General features: G+C 48.3%; 1 protein-coding gene across 1 annotated transcript; it reads right to left on the minus strand.

The window, feature by feature from the left end:
- Positions 1 to 1643: 1643 nt before the first annotated feature.
- LOC133416404 (uncharacterized PE-PGRS family protein PE_PGRS54-like) lies at positions 1644 to 21917 on the minus strand. Its single transcript, XM_061703254.1, is given in 56 exon segments — positions 1644 to 2439; positions 3427 to 3492; positions 4811 to 4834; positions 5217 to 5267; positions 5540 to 5602; positions 5694 to 5948; positions 6050 to 6619; positions 6697 to 6960; positions 7035 to 7074; positions 7077 to 7438; positions 7521 to 7568; positions 7654 to 7692; positions 7809 to 8039; positions 8162 to 8200; positions 8297 to 8569; positions 8661 to 8708; positions 9481 to 9528; positions 9622 to 9906; positions 10000 to 10191; positions 10287 to 10331; positions 10409 to 10435; positions 10510 to 10530; positions 10724 to 10819; positions 11041 to 11094; positions 11285 to 11332; positions 11429 to 11470; positions 11548 to 11646; positions 11749 to 11784; positions 11978 to 12304; positions 12396 to 12428; positions 12512 to 12688; positions 12843 to 13007; positions 13094 to 13123; positions 13208 to 13552; positions 13625 to 13657; positions 13741 to 14007; positions 14182 to 14217; positions 14340 to 14606; positions 14698 to 14742; positions 14825 to 14887; positions 15010 to 15039; positions 15121 to 15183; positions 15277 to 15324; positions 15415 to 15569; positions 15611 to 15759; positions 15821 to 15943; positions 16011 to 16099; positions 16191 to 16442; positions 16583 to 16603; positions 16679 to 16756; positions 16856 to 17014; positions 19555 to 19714; positions 19905 to 19960; positions 21507 to 21687; positions 21790 to 21792; positions 21912 to 21917. Coding segments are annotated over 56 exon segments (6768 nt in total). The 3' UTR covers positions 1644 to 2398.
- Between the last annotated feature and the right edge of the window lie 292 nt (positions 21918 to 22209).

Below are 22209 nucleotides of genomic sequence, written 5' to 3' on the forward strand. Positions count from 1 at the left end.
AACCCAAAACGTTTTGGCAAATTTGTTAAACTGTCAGTAACCTGACAGTAGTAGCTACATGAGTAAAATGATCTGTGAAAAAAAAATCATCCCTCTCTGGCCTCACCTTATACCTTTAATTTGATTTTTAAGAAACCGCACGCCCGAGGAACAACAACCAATCAGAGATAGAAGCCGTGACCTGTGAGGTGTCAATCATTTGCGGTGCGTTCGCGGGCCCGCCCCAGCAGTCTCTCACTGACTTGTTTCCTTGATCTTCAGGAGCTTTGCTCGAACTATTATGGAATACCCACTTCCGGTTTGCAACAAAAGTGAAAAAGAAGGAATTAGACAGATCCCGAGAGAAACCAATGATGAACGTAGAAGCTGCCGTTCACAGGTGGAGGGGCCACAGGCAGCCGAGTGGATTCAGAAGTGACACGGAATTAGCAACATTTCTGTTCAACAGGAAGGTTTATCACCACTTTTTAGTTTTCAAGTGAGTGCACGTTCCCCAAATCTTTAAACAGTTCACATTTAGTGTTATAGTTTAACTGTAATACAAATCAATCATGCTACCAACGTAACAGCCATGGCTAACGTTAGCTTGTTCACAGCACTCATGCTAGCGTTGATGAACGGCCGTGTTTGAGAATAGCTCTCGTGCACATTAGACCTGGTACCTATAGAGGAACAATGTCGATGAGCCGCATGATGAAGTTATGGGAAAGAGTCGTGGAGGCTAGACTCAGGACAGAAGTGAGTATTTGCAAGCAACAGTATGGTTTCATGCCGAGAAAGAGTACCACAGATGCGTTAGTTGCCTTGAGGCTTTTAATGGAGAAGTACAGAGAAGCTCAGAAGTAGCTGCGTTGTCTTTGTAGATCTTGAGAAAGCTTTTGACAGAGTACCCAGAGAGGAACCGAGGTACCGCCTGAGGAAGTCTAGAGTGGACGAGAAGTTCTGTATCTTTGACCATTACGGGACATGTATGAGGGCAGCAGAACAGTGGTGAGGTGTGCTGTAGGTGTGAGAGAGGAGTTTTAAGGTGGAGGTTGGAGTGCATCAGGGATCCGCCATGAGCCCCTTCCTGTTTGTAGTGGAGATGGATAGGCTGACAGATGAGGTTAGACTGGAACCCCCGTGGACCGTGAGGTTTGCAGATGACATTGTGATCTGCAGGTGGAGGAACAGTTAGAAAGGTGGAGGCATGCACTGGAAAGGAGAGGAATGAAGACAAGCCGAAGTAAAACAGAATATACGTGCATGAATGAGAGGGTTGGAGGGGGAAGAGTGAGACTACAGGGAGAAGAGAGGACAAGGGTGGAGGACTTGAAATAATTGGGGTCAACCGTCCAGAGCAATGGGGAGCGTGGTCAGGAAGTGAAGAAACGGGTCCAAGCAGGTTGGAACGGGTGGAGGAAGGTGTCGGGTGTGTTATGTGACAGAAGAGTCTCTGCTAGGGTGAAGTTTCGAAGGCGGTGGTGAGGCCAGCCATGATGGACGGATTAGAGACGACAGGAAGCAGAGCAAATGAAGATGTTGAGGTTCTCTCGAGGAGCGAGCGGGTTGGATAGGATTGGAAATTACACAGTGCAGATGTTTTGTTTTTGGACTTTTTGTCAACGTGTGGTAAAATAACATACGTGCTGCAGTCTGTTCATGAGTCGATAGTTTAATTGGAAAGCGCCGCATACAAAAGCGCACCATTTTGCTGGCACTGAACATGACAATGTTTCGACAGAACAAAACAAAAAGCTACATGATGAAGTCGTGACGCAAGATGCACCATTCTTATTCCCCCCCAAAAAACAACATCAGCATTGGAGGAAGCAAAAGTTCCAGAATGTTCTCCTGCTCTTTGTCACTATAACTTAAGACTAATACACACTAACATCGATGCACAGTCGACTGAAAACACACACGCGCGCGCGCGCACACTCTCATGATGGCTCCTGTGGTGTTCTCGAATGTTACTGTACATGATTACCTCAGAGTGTGTTGAATGCAATGTATATTATTATCTTAGATTTACCAGGTGTTGTATGTATGGAATAGTATTACCTCACATTTACTGTGTGTTGTTTATGTGTAAAATGTTCAGCTCACATCCTCACCAGCAGTGTCAAAGGTAAGATGAGTCTTCAGCACGATGACCTCCTCCAAGGCATTTCCTTGGCCGAGGTTCACAGCGACATCAGCAGTGTGCACGTACGCATACGTGTTACAGACAGAAATATTTCTTCTTGGCTTCAGTGCTTCTCAACGTTTCTCTAAATGAGTATTTTGTCTGGCTTGAGGAAACCGCCGACGTCTGCCGGATGTGCCGAAGCTCCGACGGAAGGTAGGACGTGTCGAGTCTGGGATCGATGTAGCGCCGCTGTCGTCGCAATGAGGTCACGTCCTGTCTGCCGCGCTCTCACTTCCTCCTCCGGCCGCAGTATTTACCCTGACAGCCGCCTAGGACAACAGAGCACACGCACACGCGACCGACCCGTGGATACACAACTACCACATGTATGTACACCGCGTACGTTAGCTTAATGCTAACGTGACGCGAAACGCCATCGACGCGCGAATTTAGATTCATTAGCATCACGGTGACGGCAATAATAAACCCTAAAACCACTGCTACTTGAAAACACAAACATACAAAAATACTCCTGGGCATATACTGTATTCTCTCTTCTCTGTAGGAACTATTACTGACATTCACAGGGGACCTTCTTTGCCTTTTCTTCTTACTGTATCTTTTCCAGGAGAACTTGGTGTTGCCCAGCATGTTGCGCCCCAACATGGTACAACACTGAAGGTGTGCAACTCTAAAGTTGGACTTGCCTATATACTGTAACAACCCAGAAAAGGATCTTGAAATCTGAGCTGTAGTTATAGTTCAATGAGCTACAAACCAAAACGATTTATTTAAGGTGTTGACGAGTAAAACATTGTGGAGTGCAGGGGGGCACAGTGGCCCACCGGTTAGCACATCAGCTGACTTCAGGCGAAAGGCGGACTACACCCCGAACCGGCCGCCGGTCGGTCGCAGGGCACATCTAGACACGACGACCAATCACACCGTCACGGAGTGGGAACTGAACCAAAGTCAGGCGAGTTGACCACTACACCATCGGTGACTCAGTTCTGAGGTCCCAGGTTCAAATCCGACCTTCCCTTGTGGAGTTTGTATGTTCTCCCTGTGTGCCGAATGGTGTGGGTTTTCTCCGGGTACTCTGGTGTTCTTCCACATTTCAAAAACATGCATGCTAGGGTAATTGAAAACTCTAAAATGAATGTGAGTGCGAATGCTTGTTTGTCTATATGTGCCCTGCGATTGGCTGGCGACCAGTTCGGGGTGTACTGCGCCTCTCGCCCAAAGTCAGACGGGGATCGGTGGCCAGCAGAACCCCGGTTTGAGAAGCGCTGGTGTCGCGAGCGTGTGATCGGTACCTCTGTAGGCTCCGCCTCCCAAGAAGTTCTGCATGGCTGCGTACTTGGCCGCCTTCTGCGCGCTCGCTGCAGCACACGTGGAAAAAGGGCACAGCTCAACACTTTCATTCTCAAGGGGTTGTCGCAACAGCAGCATGTGCGGTAATAACAGTCCACGCCGCCATGTGGGCAAAGGTATCGCGACACCGACAACAAGTCAATAGTCCCCCTCCCCCCGGCAGCTCTAACAATAGCCGGTTTACGTGGAGACTTTTTGTCATTCCCATCGAAGATCTCCGGTCGACGGTTTCCACGTGACGCCATCTATTCCGATCGGGTGTATACGTGCGCTACGTTGAATCGCAGCAGCCGTGTGACACGCGCACGTCGACTTAGACGTCACGTCATTTATTCGAGGTCCGTCGTCTATTCGACGCAGGAGTTGGGATTGTTTTTACACCTTTGGTAAAACAACCGCTAGAAACAAGTTACAAGCAGTTCAAAGCGAGATCTCCGTGGCATACCAGCTCCGGTCGCCGTAGTGACGACGCGCCTAAACGATGACGTCACGGTTACATGACGAAAACTTACTTCTGATCGATCTGGCAAAAGGAATGTTCCACCCTTGTGAAACCGAATGAGATTCCATTGGGATTCGGCCCGTTTACTCCGATTGAGGTGTTTACATGGAGCGTTTTCCTTCCATTTGGGCTTCTAAACCGATTCTAATTGGAAAAGAAAGCGCCATGTAAACCCCCCTATATTTAACTCTACTGGCGGTTTTAAACAAGGATCAAATTACAGGTTTAGAGGTCAGTTTAGAGTTGGGGTTTGAAATCGGGCTTTCAAATAAGTCTCAGGGTTTCGAGCCGGAGTTAGGGTTCGGCTTTCAAAACAAGTCTTAAGGTCCCCCTCGAAAACGAGATGATGCATCTCAAGGGGCTATCCTTGAAATAATTCAAATAAAAATCAAGACTGGGTTAGGGTTTTAAATTAGGTTTTTCAAGTTAGTCTTTAGGTTTCATGACAGGCTTACGGTCAGGGTTTCAGAAAAGCCTTCAGGTTTCAAATTACAGTTTCAAACAAGTCTTAAGGTGTCAAGATGCGCTTAGGGTTTCAAACTTGGGTTTCAAGACAGGAATAGGGATTCAAATGAGGTTTTTCAAACACATCCTGGGGTTTCAAACCAGGGTTAGACTTTGAAGTGAGGATTTCAAGACAAACTTTCAAGGAAGACATTGGAGAAGATTTTGTAGTGATGTTACTTTGCGCAACGGAAACAGAAAGGTTTGTTCCCACAAAGTTGGAAGCATCCAAATGTCCAACATGTCCTCAGAAGATGATTAAGAGCTGGAGTTGTTGGACTGAACCATGCACATTCCAGAGGCGCAGTGGAATATCTTACATTTTTGTCCGGCACCCGTGTATCCTACGGGACAAAAACAGGAAGGATTAAGTCACGCCGATGCGAGCAAACATGTGATGCATTCTTTTTCTTAGCAGTGCAGCGTCTTCACCTGGGAACTATTGCAAACGTTGAAGTGCCATATCAAGACTGCATTGATTTATTATTGGGCGATTTATATCATATAATCACACAACAATGAATCAATATAGTGCTGATTGGGTAAATATGATATAGAAGTCCCTTTTGGATTGGACGGGAACTTGACAGTACCGAACAGCCAGGAAGTGCAGTCTTTTTGAGAATGGCCGTAGGATAATTTGAAGGTGTGCCTCTCCTTCGCGTGTCATTTCAAAAAGATTTCCGAAGAAAAGAAAATACATGAGACAAGATGAAGCAAGTTTACCAGGATAACCTCCAGCAGTTGGTCCACCAAATCTGTTCATAGCACCCCCTGCTGGAGAAACAGACTCACGTTTGATTTTTTTATTTGTCAAATCTCAAAATATGATTGTATTTCATTCATTCATTCATCTTATTTTTTTTATTTTAATCATTGCTGCTTTGAATTGTGTAAAGTGGTCCATTTAAACAAAGCTGGTAAGCTGCTCAGTCCTCCAACTACTCCCAGAGCACCTGATTCATAGTCATCAATTTTCTTTGTCCTTATCTTTTTTTGCATATTTGTGCATTGCATTGAAAGTAGACCCTTATGAGAACGAGACTCACCTTGACCCCCTCCGTTGAGTCCCCCGATTCCTGCACCTGCGAGACCCCGGACAGCACCGCCTGCTGAGCACAGATCGCGTTTAGCTGGACACTGGCGGATTGTTGGATTAGGAAACAATTCAGAACAGCTTAGTTCAGTTCTTATTTTGTTTACCTGGTCCGTAGCCCGCTCCTCCTAAGGATGATCCGTAACCTGATTTAGCAGGTTTCCTTGCTCCAATCACTTGTCCACCAGGTCCATATCCAACAGAGCCACTTGCTGCCGGTTCGCTTCCAACCCCTCCTGGACCATAGCCTCCAAGTCCGGCACCCCCTGGGCCGTAGCCGAAAGAGCCCGTCCCTGTTGCCCCTGGGCCGTATCCCCCTGGGCCATAGACACCAGGTTCGACTCCATTGGAAACAGCACCCCCTGTTGGGAAACATGCATGCAGTTCGAGATGAAATATTAGCATTTGGTACAAGTGTCTATTGTTGTCGTGATTGCGTGTCCACAATGTAATCTTTGCGCACCTGGTGTCAGGGCTTTTCTTTTGCCGAATGTTTGGCCACCTGGTCCGAAACCACCTGCTCCTGGGCCGGCACCTCCTGGACCGAAGCCACCTGCTCCTGCGCCGCCTCCACCGGGTCCAAAACCACCTGTTCCTCTGCCCACACCACCTGGACCAAAGCCACCTGTTCCAGCACCTCCTGGTCCAAATCTGCCAGCTCCCGTGCCAGGAGCACCTGGTGTGAAGCCTCCCGTGCCCATGGTAGCACCGCCTGGTAGGACTACACCTGTTCCAGTGCCTGTACCACCTGGTCCAAAACTACCAACAGGTCCAAAGCCACCTGTTCCTGTGCCAGCACTGCCTGGTACTAAGCCTTCTTTGCCAGCACCACCTTGTCTGAAACCACCTCCAGGTGCAAACCCACCAGTTCCCGTGCCATCACCGCCGAGACCATTGCCACCTGTTCTTGTGCCAGCAGCATCCGGTCTGAAGCCACCACTTGGTCCAAATCCACCTGTTCCTGTGCCAGAAACGCCTGGTCCAAAGCCACCAGTGCCATAGCCAGCTACTCCCAGCGAGGGCGATCCATAGCCTATCATACGGAGAGAAAAGGCAATGAATGTATAAACTTTTCATTTTTAATGTCAGAGTAAGATGTTGTCATCATACCAGATTTAGGGGCCTTCCTCATGTCCAGTCCTTGACCTGTTCCACCAGTCCCATAGCTTCCAGGTCCTGTGGCACCACCACCTGGTCCATAACCACCTGTCCAAGTTCCAACACCACCCAAACTTGCTCCTGCCGTGCCAGGCCCATATACTCCAGGCCTGGTGCCACCCGGTCCGAAATCTCCTGAACGGGAACTGGCTCCACCTGCTCCAGTTCCATAGCCACCAGGCCCAAGGTTGTTACCGCCACTTCCTGCCCCATAGCCTACATATAAACAATGTTTCTGTTAAAGTTCTCGAGGTAAAGGCCTGACTGGATGTTTGTCATTGTCAGCGTACTTTTTGATGGCTTTGTAGCTCCATACCTTGAACCTGAATAAGAGAACATAGTATATCAATATAACTTTTACTTAAGACATAGAAACTTGTTTTCAGAAATATTATCTTACCACCATATCCCCCCAGTCCACCGGCACCACCACCACCATAACCTGGTCCTCCTCCCAAACCCCCAAGACCAGCTCCAGCAGCTCCAACTCCAAAGGTCCCAGTTCCACCGGGACTACCTCCCTCACCCCTGCCTCCTGTCTTAGCACCATAGCTTCCAGGTCCACCACCATAACCTCCAAGCCCAGTACCATAGCTTCCAGGACCAGCACCAACACCTCCAGGATCGGCACCAACACCACCATAGCCACCAGGCCTAACCCCACCTTGGCCTCCTGCACCGAAAGTCCTATATGCTAATAGGAAGAAAATTTCTTTTGATGAAATTGTACCACACAGGAAGCAAGAAAGTCCTCAAAGAAAGTACTGTACTTTTACCTGGTTTTTCTCCTTGTCCTACACCAGCTCCATTCGGGAAGCGCAGACCTGAGACAGAGAAAAGAGTTACACTGCACTTTTTTAAAAATGTAGTCTGTTTCTTTGTTCTGGAAGTAAAATGTAATTGCTGTACCTCTAAATGGTAAAACTCCACCTCCACCAGCACCGTAACCTAGGATGTATAACGGTTGAACTGAAGAAATCTTTTTGCAACATTGGCTTTACATTTCATAGACCAGTTTTCATTGTGTACGTTTCATACGGTTCATTTGTTTTGAAGCATCTCACTTTTTCCAGGTTTTGTGAGACCTGTTCCCACTCCACCAGGCACCATGCCACCAGGACCGGTTCCGACTCCTCCTGGACCTCCTCCGACTGCACCAGGGCCAGTCCCAAATCGTCTTTGACCTCCTCCAATTACACCTGTTCCTGTCCCAACTCCTCCTGGACCAGGACCAACACCTCCTGGACCACCAGGTCCACTCCCACCTCGGCTTACTTGACCGAAATTCCCATATGCTGATCGTTGAGAAAAAAAAAAAAAAAAGACATTCATTATGAGAGAGAGGAACGAGTTAGACTGCACTTTTTCTGAAAAACGTCTGTCGTTTTATTCTGCTCGTAAAATGTAATTGGCATACCTCCACCTGGTAAAACGCCAGTTCCACCAGCACCATAACCTACGATTGATGTATGAAATGAATAAATATTTTTACCACATTGGCTTCACTGTGTACTTTTCACACATTTCATAGACCAGTTTTTAAGCAGCTCACTTTTTCCAGGTTTCGTGAGACCTGTTCCTACACCGCCAGGCCCAGTCCTGACTCCTTCCGGACCTCCTCCAAATACACCTGTCCCGGTCCCGACTCCGGTTGGACCTCCTCCAATTCCACCAATTCCACCAATTCCAGTCCCAAATCCTCCTTGACCTCCTCCAACGACACCTGTCCCAGCCCCAACTCTTGGAACAGCACTAACACCTCCAGGACCACCATAGCCACCAGGTCCAACCCCACCTTGGCTTCCTGCTCCGAAATTCCCATATGCTGATCGTAAAAAAAAAAAAAGAAAAACATTCATTATTGGATGAAATTCTTTCACAGAGAAGAAAGAAAGTCCTCAGGGAAGTACTTTTACCTGGTTTTCCTCCTTGTCCTACACCAGCTCCATTCGGGAAGCCTAGACCTGAGACGAAGGAAAGGGTAAGGACTGGTACACGCATAAGGATTTCGCTTATTTTAAAAGATTTTAAATCTGTGACAGACCCAACACATAAAGATAAAAAATCAGGCATTGAACAGTTTTGGTCATATTGTGTGTGATTTGCTCCGATAATCTCAACACATAACACCAGACACACAAAGATTCCATTTCGACGTCGATCTGGAATTCTCGCGTGATCACACGTCATGTCACAAAAACGAGGAAGCGCAGACACTTCCGGGTATGCGCTGATCTTTGCCAAGTGTTGCGGAAGGGAATGGAGGCGAAAGTGGTGTAGATGAATAGAAAGACTTGCTTTGGAAAATACTTCTTGCCGTCTGGGGAACACAAAAACGACAAAGGGTAGGACATGTTTGTTTTCATTTACAGCCGCTTCGTTGTTCCTCACTCAGGGCACTGCTTTGATTGGCTACATTCCGTTTTATGTCACAATTGACGGCGTCATGACTCGGGAGTCTTCGGCTTTCCCCACATATGAAGAGTTTTGGTGTAACGCGTTCAATATTTAAGATTGTTGGCCCCCATACCTCAGATGATCTCATAGGATAATATTATAAGATAAAAGACAGTCTAGCGTTTGACGCGGTTAGACGAGAAGGGGCAAATTTGGAACAAAAAAAGCCCAATGTTTACCGGGCCTGAGACTGCAGTTTAAAAAAATAAAAATAAAAAATAAAATAAAATAAAATAAAAAAATAAAAATCTGTCACTTTAATCGACTTATAAAACGTACTTGGCATTCCACCAACTGGTAAAACTCTAGCTCCACCAGCAACATAACCTACAATAGATGAGGGGTGAAATGTAGAAATATTTTTACAGTTTTGGCTTCATTGTGTCACATGGTTCAAAGAGCAGTTTTTAAGAAGCTCACTTTTTCCAGGTTTTGCGAGACCTGTTCCTACTCCGCCAGACCCGGTCCCGACTCCTCCTGGACCTCCTCCAAATACGCCAGTCCCGCTCCCAATTCCGCCAAGTCCAGTCCCGACTCCTCCTGGACCTCCTCCAACAACACCAGGTCCGGTCCCAACTCCTCCTGTACCTCCTCCAATTATCGTAGGTCCCGTTCCAAATCCTCCTGGACCTCCTCCAACTACCCCGGGACTACCTCCTGCGCCACCAGGTAAAGCTCCACCTTTAGTGCCATCCGGATTGTATGCTGTATTGAAAATCATCGGATTTGGTTTGCTTGTAAATGTTGTTCCTGTGTTCGAAAGATCTCATGTAGAAATTGAAATGGCATAGGAGGCACCTTTGGATGGTTTTGGTGTTGCCCCTACTGCTGGAGCCGTTCCTCCTGCTCCAACCCTTCCTACTGGTCCTGCACTGGTTGGACCACCTTCTACTCCCGTCCGTCTTCCTCCTGTCCTACGTCGGCCATCTGTCCCTCCATCAGGACGTGCTTCTTCCTCTACTTCACCAGGTGTATCGCCTCTCGGGACTCCTTCAGGTAAAGCACAGAAGACCAGCTGAGGTTTATTAATGATTGGAAATTAAAAGGTGTAGGAACAGTCAATTTCAAAAGTGGCAGTGGTTCACCTGGTGGTTTGAGAGGTTTGGCACCTGGTAGGACTCCACTTGCCCCTGCAAATAATAGACCTGGCAGTTTCTTCTGGTTGCGATGTCTAATAGTAAGTACACTGGACTCTCTAAAGTCATACCAGTTGGGTGGACAGGTCCTCTTCCAGCTGCAGTGGGAGAAGATAAGAAATAGAAATTTCATGCAGGCTTTGTGTGATCTTTTCAAATGTTGTCAACTTACCGGGTGCAGCTCCTGTGGATCCTGTAAGACATCACAATAACAACAACCACGCAGGCACACGTAAGACATAGACCACCAAGACAAACAAGCACAATCTTTAATGTGAACACTGACCTGGAAGAGGAGCCCCACCAAGACCCGTTTCAGAAAACAACAACAACAGTGTAAACAGACATGATTCTTCAAAGAAAAATTTTAAATGTGTAACAATTACCTGGTCTTCCTCCAAGGATAGGAATTTCGGTCCCTCTCAGACCATCTCCATCACCTCCTGCACCAAATGGTCTCCCACCGACCCTCCCGCTGACTCCTGTTGCAATAGCGGTGTATTCATGTGCACACTTTTATCCAACAGCACACATTGTTTCACATGTAAAACTACTTTCACTCAGTCAAAACAAATGATTTTAAATGATTTTCCTTGTTTCAATATTAGTGTGACCCCCTTGATTAGTGTTTGAAGGCTGTGGATCTGCAGACTTTACAATGCAATGTTGTATCTCTACAAAACGAGGTTACATTTCAACACACCTTCTCCTGCAGCAATGCCAGAGCCCTCTATCACACCGCCCGGACCATCCTCACCTGGAATAGGACGGATTGTTACAATTAAAACTGTTGGTCTTAATAAAAATGCGATGATTACATTGATAGCTGAAAACCAGAATAGAATGCATTGCAGTATGTGTGTGAATTTTAATTCATTTTTCTCATTTTGATTGAATCTATCTAAGCTTATTTTTTCCTTCTCGCTCCTTCTTTTTTGGACACGCACCTCCATCAAAGTCTTTTCCGTCCTGTCCGACATCAGTGCGAGTTCCCCCTGCATCAATAATAACCAATATGTCACAGTTGTACAAAGATGCTCCTAGAAGAATGACTAAAACTTATAGTTGTGTTGTGTGTCACATGTAGATACCTTCTGCTAGTGGGGCCAGTGTTCCGCGTGCAACGCCTCGACCTAACCCAGCACATATTTGGATTACTGACTAACCTCACATAACATTTCATCATATATTCACACAGACAGAACCTTACCGCCGGGTCCAGTTGTTGTGCGAGCAGTACCACCTGTGCTGGTTCCGTTCATGTAGACACCGGTGCCATTGACTGGAGCACCAGTGCCACTTCCTGGTCCTGGTGACACACAGGTTAACAAAATGATTGCACTTAATTTACCACCAAATGTGCTCCTTTCAATGACTGAATACTTGACTTAAAACCTACCCAATGTCTTACCATATTTGTCTGCCTTGGATCCAGCAGTACCATAACCTGAAAAGACAAAACACCAAGTGGTCGGTGTTTGTGTGTTTGTTATCTGTATGTTAGGTAAATGCAAGTCGAGGTTGCTGTCATTCTTTCTATTGACACTAGAGGTTGTTAAAGGTCTAGCTTGGTCTGTCTCCACCAGTTACAAGAAATAATGATCAATGAGAAAAAATATCTATAATCAAAAACAACCCACCACCTTGTCCGACACCGCCTCCAAGTAGCTCACCACCGACTCCACCTTGTCCGGTACCTACTCCAAGGACACCAACGCCACCGCGTCCGGCTCCGCCTCCAAGTACCCCACCACCGACTCTGCCTTGTCCGGTTCCTACTCCAAGGACCCCACCGCCAACTCCATCTTGTCCGGCTCCGCCTCCAAGTACCCCACCACCGACTCCGCCTTGTCCGGTTCCTACTCCAAGGACCCCACCGCCAACTCCATCTTGTCCGGCTCCGCCTCCAAGTACCCCACCACCGACTCCGCCTTGTCCGGTTCCTGCTCCAAGTCCTCCACCTTGACCTGCACCGATCACACAGATCATTTAAGAGGACTGGAGCTAGGACAAGAATATCAGGATGTTTAATTAAGTCAAGGAAGATAATATTTGTACCAAATTTGGCAGCTTTTGAGCCAGCTCCATAACCTGTGAATGACATGTTGTTTAGTTCAGTCACAGTTAGAATTTAGATTTTGAGCTATAGTATAGCTCCATAAAGTCATAGGAACCTGGTCCATATCCAGTCCCTGTCCCTGCACCGTAGCCTCCCCCTGGTCCAAAACCGGTTCCAGGGGCTACCCCAGGGCTGTAACCACCAGGTCCATATCCAGTTCCACCAGTCCCTAGTGCTCCCCCTTGTCTTCCATCTCCGCCTGACCCAGGACCTCCTCCACCACCAAGAAGACCTGAAAATGGGAGGTACTATATATGAGAGACTTGGCACCACCAGGAGAACTTGTAAGATGAATGTTCATGATATTATTAATAGTTAAATATAACAGGCAGCAGCACTAATTATTAAACATGAATAATTGAACCAGGTTTTCCAGCTTCTTATACCTCCGGCACCGCTTGGTCCAAAACCACCAGGTTGTCCCCCAGTTCCAACACCAGAACCAGGCTGTCCACTTGCCCCTAGTCCTGCACCGGCTCGTCCAACTGCTTCTCCAGCACCTCGTCCTTGGAATCCTCCTGCTCCAAGGCCTGTTCCAACACCGAGTCCTCCTGCACCCAAAGTTTACATTAAGACCTAAAATTAACCATATTTTGTTTTGTATAATTGTAAGTATTGAAAATTGTGTGTCGCTTACCATATTTGCGGGCTTTGGCACCAGCATAACCTGAAAAAGTAAGACAAATCAACATCTCAGAGTGCCACATTAGTCATTGGACCTCACTTAGTAAATCTTAATAATTTTTCATACCTCCTGGTCCATATCCAGTACTTCCAGGCCCAACTCCTGCCCCTGGTCCAAATCCAGTGCCAGCAGCTCCTGGCCCAACTCCTGCCCCTGGTCCATAGCCAGTACCCACTCCATTAGGCACAATTCCTCTTCCTGGTCCAAAACCTGTACCACCGCCTTCAGGTCCAATTGCGCCTCCTGGTCCGTAACTTTTACCTGCACCACTAGGTCTGACTCCTCCTGGACCAAACCCTGCTGCAGCACCACCAGGTCCAACTCCTCCTGGTCCATATCCTGTGGCAGCACTACCCGGTACAAGTCCTCCAGTACTTATTCCTTGACTGCCCAGTGCTCCACTGAACATGCCTATCAGGAGATATTTTGTTCTTGTAGTAAATGCAACTTTCGATACGTTTTGAATGACATGACTCGTCTTACCATATTTACGGGCTTTGGCATTGGCATCGTATCCTGAAATACGAAGATAATCCAAGTTGAACACATATCGACCTGCATCTTGAGTTATTGAAACAGACATTTTGAGTCATAATTACCCCCAGATCCTGTTCCAGTTCCTCCTAGTCCTGTCCCACCTCTTCCTGGTCCAATACCAGTACTACCTGGCCCATACCCTCCTCCAACAGGTCCACTGCCAGGACCACCTAACCCAGTTCCAGTAGAGCCTGGGCCATATCCGGCACCACCTGGACCATATCCGGCACCACCTGGACCATATCCACGGCCACCTGTGCCAACGCCAGCTCTTCCTCCCGGTCCACCAAGGCCTCCAGTTGCGCCAGTGCCGACACCGCCAGGCTGACCTGGACATAATATTTTTGGGAGTCTGTCCTCCGCAATCTCAGACTTGGGTTGTTTAAGGTGGTTAAAGTCACAGCATGCAAACTTATGGTGAATGTCAAATGACAAATTCCTTGTGTTTTTTTTTTTGGTCATACTTGGCAAATAAAGATGATTCTGATTCTGATGTGTCTCACCGTATTTGAGTGCTTTGCCTGAGCCAGGACCGTAACCTAGGGCACAAAACATTGATAGATTGATGGACTTCACTCCCTTAAAAAAAACATTCATTTATGATGAATGCTTTGCTTTATAAAACAACACGGGGGAAACACACTTAAACCTGTTAGGCTACCTGTTCCAGCTCCACCGCCATATCCAGGAACAGCTCCTGGTCCACCGCCATATCCAGGAACAGCTCCTAGTCCACCGGCTGTTCCAGCTCCACCCCCATATCCGGGAACAGCTCCTGGTCCGCCGGCTGTTCCAGCTCCTCCTACAAATCCAGGAACAGCTCCAGGTCCACCTATTGTTCCGGCTCCACCTCCAAATCCAGGGAGACCTGCTCCTCCTCCAGGCAGTCCAACACCACCTTGACCAAGAGCGCCTGCTCCAGCTCCACCTAGTGGACACAATGAGGTTATCTCAAGCATTTATTCTTTAGGATAATGCTGTGAGACATTTGGCATGAAATCAAAATAAAGTGCCTTTACCATACTTGGCTGCTGCTTTGGCTGGACCTTTCGACTTCCCTGTTCCTGATAAAGTAAAAGCACATTCTAGTTCTGTCTGTCATAAATAACCATTCGCTAATATGATTCTAACTCAGACTTGAGTTACCTGACTTTGGTGATATGAGAGGATAACCACGAAAAACCCCTGGCAGCTGCTGTCCTCGACCGTCTTAAGAGAGAAATCCATTTTTGACTGAGGCGTGCTGGGGAACTTTTTATTTGAGAACTTTATATCTGGATAATGCCATAATTTGATTCTTGGTTGCCGTTTTAAAGGATGGTCTCACTTACTGTCTGCTCCTTGGCCGAGTACCCCGCCACCTGCAAGGTAGAAGGCAACACTCGAATTTGTAAAGCTATGCGCTGCAGAGCGATTTCATATCTCAAGTCTTGAGTCCACACCTGTCTGAGGCCCAAGTCCAGTTCCAGTGGGCACTCCAGGGACCACACCTCGGCTTCCAAAATCTAACCAAGGGAAATGAAAAAAAAATGTCTTTGTTAGTTTTTGTCTCAATGATTTGACAGAGAAAAATCTGGTGTGCGTGTCTTTTTACATACCTTGACTTGGAACAAATCCACCCTGATACAGTCCAGGAACCCCGACACCTGTATGAGCGCATAGCCCAGTATTAGCAACCAAGGCCCGACAACTCACAAATTTGACAAAATAACGGGTTGTCTTCGAAAGGACCTTACCTGGAAGTTGTTTTGATGCTTTGCCACCACTCTTTCCACCAGACCCGACACCTACGCCCCCAGGCCCAAATCCTGCACTCCCTGGTCCAAATCCTGCACCTCCAGGCCCAAGCCCTGCACCCCCAGGCCCAAATCCAGCACCCCCAGGTCCAAATCTTGTACCCCCAGGCCAAACACCTGCACCTCCTGGCCCAACCCCTGCAGCCCCGGGACCAAATCCTGCACCTCCGAGCCCAACCCCAGCACCCACAGGGCCAAATCCTGCACCCCCAGCCCCAACTCCTGCAGCCCCAGGACCAAATCCTGCACCTCCAGGCCCAACCCCACCACCCACAGGGCCAACTCCTGCACCCCCAGCCCCAACTCCTGCAGCCCCAGGACCAAATCCTGCACCTCCAGGCCCAACCCCACCACCCCCAGCTCCAAATCCAGCACCCCCAGGTCCAAATCCGGTTCTCTCAGGCCTATCTTGAGCACCCCCTGGTCCGACCCCTGCACCACCAGGTCCGAATCCTGTCCCCCTTGGGCCGTAACCTGTTAGCACAATCAGAGTCATTTTCCATCTTTTGATACGGTGAACATACGTGACTGATCAGGTAACCTGATTTTGGAGGTTTGGGTCCAGTTCCACCAAGTCCTGGGTACTGCCTACTGCCGGCTTGGCCGTAACCTCCTCCAAAGCCACCTGAACAAAACAAAACAAAAACGGATTTACTTTCCATTCAACGTGATGGCATTGCCTCCTTGTGATGACGTGAAAATAGCGCTGAACTAACCTCCAGGTACGAGGCCCGTTCCAATTCCTTGACCGGTGCCTTGCGATCCCAGTGCTCCGACCACACCTCCTTGACCCAAACCGGCGCCTTGCGATCCCAGTGCTCCGACCACACCTCCTTGACCCAAACCGGCGGCAAAGGGTCCCCCGAGTCCAGTTCCATAGCCTCCAAGACCTTCTGACCCAAGTCCACCTGGAACCAGCCCTCCACCCGCAGTTGCTTGTCCTGGTCCAAAGCCTCCAGCCACTCCTCCTTGGCCACCATAGGCAAGTTTGAAAATAGTGCCATGTATGAATACATGGAATTTACTACATTCATACATACATACATACATAATATTATTGACTTGTAGCGATCGAATACTGCTCACAAGCAGGACCAGAAAGTCTTACCTGTTTTAGGAGGCTTCACACCTGTGAGAAGTGGTTTAAACTATTAAAATATGAATCTTAGAAAATTGCACCATATAAAATATACATTTGTCATACCAGCCCCAAAACCTCCAGGCACACCTCCCACTCCACCACTGCCTGGACTGTAGGTGCCGGGGTGGAGCCCTCCTGGTCCTTGACCGACAAAGCCAGCCGGGTGAAGAGGTAGAGTGAATGTCGATACTGAAGACAAGGTTTTTCTTTTTGTTTTCTAATAAAACCAACAGCACCGACCTCCTGCACCACCTTGTCCGAAGCCTCCGCCACCAGGACCGAATCCAGTGCCTGCTCCACCTGGTCTGAATCCAATTCCTGCTCCATCCTGACCCAGTCCAGTTCCAGCACCTGCGCCAGTTCCAGCTGCTCCTCCAGCACCAGCAGGTAAGATCACACCTGCACACCGAGTCCATTTTGGAGTCGACTTAGATGACTTAGGAGTTTTCTGCTACTGGGTTCAAGTCTGGCTCAAGAACTTCTTTTCTGGAAGTTAGTTCCTTCCCTCTAGAAAGGTCGGCGGCACGACTGGTTAGAGCGTCTGCCTCACAGTTCTGAGGACCGGGGTTCAATCCCCGGCCCCGCCTGTGTGGAGTTTGCATGTTCTCCCCGTGCCTGCGTGGGTTTTCTGCGGGCGCTCCGGTTTCCTCCCACATCCCAAAAACATGCGTGCGAGGTTAATTGAAGACTCTAGATTGCCCGTAGGTGTGAATGTGTTGTTCGTTTGTATGTGCCCTGCGATTGGCTGGCGACCGTTTCAGGGCGTACCCCGCCTCCTGCCCGATGATAGCTGGGATGGCCTCCGGCACGCCCGCGACCCCAGCGAGGAGAAGCGGCTCAGAAAACGGACGGATGGACGGACTCGTCGGTCCTTAATGACTTTGCAAGCGCCAACCCTTTCGTTGGTAAGTACCAGTTTGTAAACACCGAGAATCAACAAGGTTTGATTTTTATGTGCGCGTGTGTGTGTGTGTGTGTGTGTGTGTGTGTGTGTGTGTGTGTGTGTGTGAGAAACAAGCCTTGAGTGGTCCGAATGCAAAAAGCCCCCTGATCCAGAACACATGTTTTCCCTCTGCTGTGAATTGAGAGTGCCGTGTTGTGTTGTGTTGTGTTGTGTTGGATGAAAACTGAGGTCCATAAATAGAAAGTTGGCTATAAAAGGAAATGTACAATTGGAGAAGGAAAACCAAATTGGCAGTGTGTTGGGATTCCTAAAGAATGTGAATTACTAATCTCATTGTAACGTCATGCATTGTTGCATTTATACGTGCCCACCGACCGAGACGCTGCTGGACCCCTCGACTCCTCCCACCAAAACATTTAAAATATTTGCTTGCAGCAAACATCATGTGATCAGTTCACTCCAAGCAATTATGAATTGAATGATGATAAGGCAAATCATGCATTATTCATTATTGAAGGCAAAAGTGAATCTTGCAGCCAGTGTGGATTTCCTCTGGCCCGCCTTGCCATGTGCTCGTTGCTAGGCAGAATTCTTCGGGCTCAATCACAAGTGCCCCGAAGGCCAAGAAAAGTGACAAGAAGTCAAACGCGCACAAGCACGCACAGACGTACATGCACGCACACTGAGGAAAATCAAAGCCAAAACAAATGTCCGCAAGATGATTTACACACGACGCAGCAGTGCGAAGTCCGTATGAAGTCCAGATTGGAGAGGAGTGCAATGGAGCGAGCGGTCGAGCGACACGAAGCGGAAGGCTGACGAGACCCCAGAACACGAGGTGGACACCAGGACGAAATGAGCACATAACACATGAAAAAGATGGAACGCAGGAAAACATGAAACCAACCCAAACCAAAACACACGGCGTGACATTTGTAACGCAAAGAATATTTGACAAGCTCGTCATCTTCGGCTCTCATCTCAGAATAGAAGCAAATAAAAGAGAATAAGCCGTTAACGACCCCAATTTCCAGCTGCGAAGCGGACAGTAGCAGCACCCAAGAATAAGAATATTAAAAGCATAACAAAGATCCTTTGACATAATGACAACATCCGGCAATGAGACGGAGCAGAAGAAGAGCAGCGGTGTGCGTGCCGGCGCTATATGAATAAGAAATATGAAATGTCGTCACTGTCGGGCGGAAACCTACGGAGGGGTAAATTCTCTCCGTTTCATCTTTTTCCACAAATCGATTCCATTGGTCAGTCTCCAGGATTGACCAATGGAAAGTGTTGAAAATGTTGCCCTCTTTGACGATGACGCAATTTGAACGGCTCGACACTTTTTGGCCTTCCTGAAAAGGGAAACGTTTGGAGATGCGACATTTCACCCGATGCCAGCGATACGCAGATGTGATGGGCGTCGGGCATATTGTACATGCTGCAACCAATCCTTATTGTAATAATCGATTCACCTGTCAATTCTATTTTAGATTTAGAACATTGGATAAAACATGTTTTAATTTCCATCTCTTTATTCAAAAACAGGAAATGATTTGAAATTGACAGTGCAGAAGATGCACAAACATAAATTGATCGTGATTCAGTTCCTGGTTTGGGCCATAAAATCTGTCAGCAAATCTGCAAAAACGATGATGATTGTTTTCCGAAGTAAAAGCAAATGAGACACCAAAAAAACAGCAAAGGTTATAAAGATAATCCGCTCGCTTTCATTTGTTTTCAGAAGATTTAATATTGACAGGCTGACATTTCAAGGATTTGGACAATTTTAAGTTGAACGAGGTCTTTAAATGATTCATCGATGATCAAAATAGTTGATGAATTTGATAATCAATTAATTGTTGCAACTCGAATGTAGAGAATACGAAACCGTGCATGCGATATTTGCAGATGTGAAGAAAAGCAGCGAGACTAGTCGGCAGCGTTGCGTGCGACGACGCCACCGGAGGTGAAAATGTCGAGTTGTGTCGTGTTGCGGGTTTGCTGCGGAGGGTGTGACGTGCCGGCGACTCACCTCCTTGCAGCGTGGGCCCGCACAACGCGAGGAGGACGAGGACCGGGCCGAGGGCGATGCCGCTGAGGTACGAACTCCACGTCCCTCCTGCCATCCTGCTCCCAAATGTCCTGGGCCGCTCCGCGCGAGCCCGTTTTATCCCTCCGAGCTTCCAGCGGGCCTTTGCGGAGAGCGGTGGGTGGGCGTGCGCGTCGGGGGCCGGGGGGGCTCATAATTGGGGCCGACCGTCGGGGGGGGGGGGGGGGGGACTCTTTAATTGGACCGCAGTCTCTCAGACCAAGATAGACAAGCAGAGAAAACACATTGGATCACCTCAGTAAAGCACGCAAACATTGCACGCATTTATTTGCCTCTTTGCTGCCGACCACGTTGAGAACATGGAGAGCCGAGTCGGGGGCGGGTCGGTCTGAGGGAAAGAGACGCAAATTGAGGGCTTGAGGAGCACAACCATAATGGACGGACGGACGGACCGAGCCGTTCAAGTAAATGACACCTCGCAAAGCAGCCTTTGTTCCATCCTGTCTGCGCTGAGGGCCGCAAGCACGGCGGAGTTGTGCTCAACGGGTCTGCCTCACAATCCAAACCTTCCGTGCTTCCTCCCACATTCCCAAAACATGTTAGCGCGTTAGCGTCCTCGAGGACTAAACTGGCAACCAGTCCACTGTGTGTCTACTCTGTACGTTAAAGGCCCTGACGTCGAGCGGCGACCAGTCCGGGGCGTACCCCGCTTCTGTCGCTCGAATTCAGCTGTAGAAAAGGTTCGGTGAATAAATGCCCCATCGGAAGCAGACGGACAGACGGACACACGTCGGACTTTTGATCGTGTCGTGTTCTTGTGGGATGAAGGATGAGGTGAGGGTGAGGGTGATGACGATATTATCCATCGTGTCGGCTCAAATGCGTTGATTGAGCTCAAGGGCAAATGGTGAGGTCATGTGACTTGACTGAGTGACTTTAGTCAAGCACAACGTGTACACGCCATTGCGCGCGCGTGTGTGCGCTTGCCACCTGAGCCGCCATACTTGGTGTGCGATCAGTTTGTGTCTCCTATTTTGTGTTGACGTCAGCGCATAGTTATGTGCTGAAACACGGCCGCGCTCACCAGAAGAAAGGAAACGAAAACGTATTGCTCGCTCGCAGCCATATGCATGTTCCGCTCGCGTGTGTGTGTAAACGTGCGCGTTTAAACATTACGACCTTCCGATGTCATCAGATGATGTCACCAAAGAAAATGTAATAATATCATAGCAGTCCCCAGATAAAGTGGAAACATTGGACACTTACTAGGAGGTGCTACTTTTTGGACTTTTTGGTTGTGTAACTTTGGCATTTCTCTATGGGGAAGGAAAACTCAAGCAAATGGGCCGTTCCATTTTCATTCGCGCTGTCGAGTTGTTCTCCAGCCTTTTTTTTTGTCAACAAAAGGACTTTGATGTGGACATTGCTATGCTGCTTTTAGCATGAGTTTCTCAGCAACGTGACGAGTGGCTGCCATCGTTGTGGACGTTTCTAAAACCCGTGCAATGAGCGCTTCAAACGCCTGGAAAATCCTCCATAACAAATAAATTCATCATTGTTTAGGAAAGTACACAAGCTCTTCGACTGCTTTTCTCACCAATCGCTGTCCATTTTTGGATTCCTGGACTCATGAAGGGATAGAAGGGATTTTGAGTGGACATTTCAGGGGCCTAACAAGTTGAAGTGGCCGATCCGAGCAGGCGCAGCATTTTGACAGACTGTCATTTTTGGCAGCTCTTGTCATGTGGCTACATTTATTTTCTTGTTGTGTGTAAAAAGTCCAAAGAATGACCCCATTCAGCAACACTTAACAAACAGTGAAAGCATTCACATGCAGAAACACACTTTGTGTAGCGGGAACATTCTGTGTGTGTGCGCGCAGCTTTCCACTGTGCTCACCTCCCCGAGCGAGTGTGACATCATCGCAGTCACACCTGCGCCAGTCGACGGCGTCAACGCGTCAGCTGCACGTGTGCGCTGCATGTTGTGGCCTTCACGCGTGTGCGTGTTGACGTATGACAGCGAGCGTGTGCGTGCGTCCTCGCAGAAGCGTGGCGGGATGCGGCGACGTTTGAAAGATGGCGCGAGGGCCACAGAGCGGGCATTCGTGGGTGGCTATTGTGTCGTAAAAGCTTGCAAATAACAAACTCGTGGTGCCACGGAGGAAGTGACCCGCTTCCACTTGTTCGCTTTCCATCCTGCTTTGCTGTTTGTCACCGTCTGAAAACAACATGCGCACAAAACACACAATTTCTCACACAAGCGACACTATTGTGGCCTTCAGCTCCACGCACACATTTAGACTCTCCACAGGGACTCAGCTATTTATGATTTCTTACCTCCATATCTCCTTCATGACTGTGTCGGGGATCCCTCCCTACTTACTATACGGTCCCCGAATGTAGTACATTGGCGATGGTGTCGAGTTGTTTGGACGCGTAGCGAGTATAGGTCATCCCCGAGGGGGTTACACGCAAGCAAATTCCCCGTTCGGCAAAATAAAACCAAGCACTTCCGTTCGATTCGGGCGACCGGCGGAGCCCTATGGCGGGAGAGCGGGACAAAGCACCTGTCGAAATATTCGACGTCTACGATGTCTTTTGTTTTACACGAGACGTCTGTTGTGACTAGACCCCC

This window comes from Phycodurus eques, chromosome 17, assembly GCF_024500275.1.
Source record: "Phycodurus eques isolate BA_2022a chromosome 17, UOR_Pequ_1.1, whole genome shotgun sequence".
Classification (NCBI taxonomy): domain Eukaryota; kingdom Metazoa; phylum Chordata; class Actinopteri; order Syngnathiformes; family Syngnathidae; genus Phycodurus; species Phycodurus eques.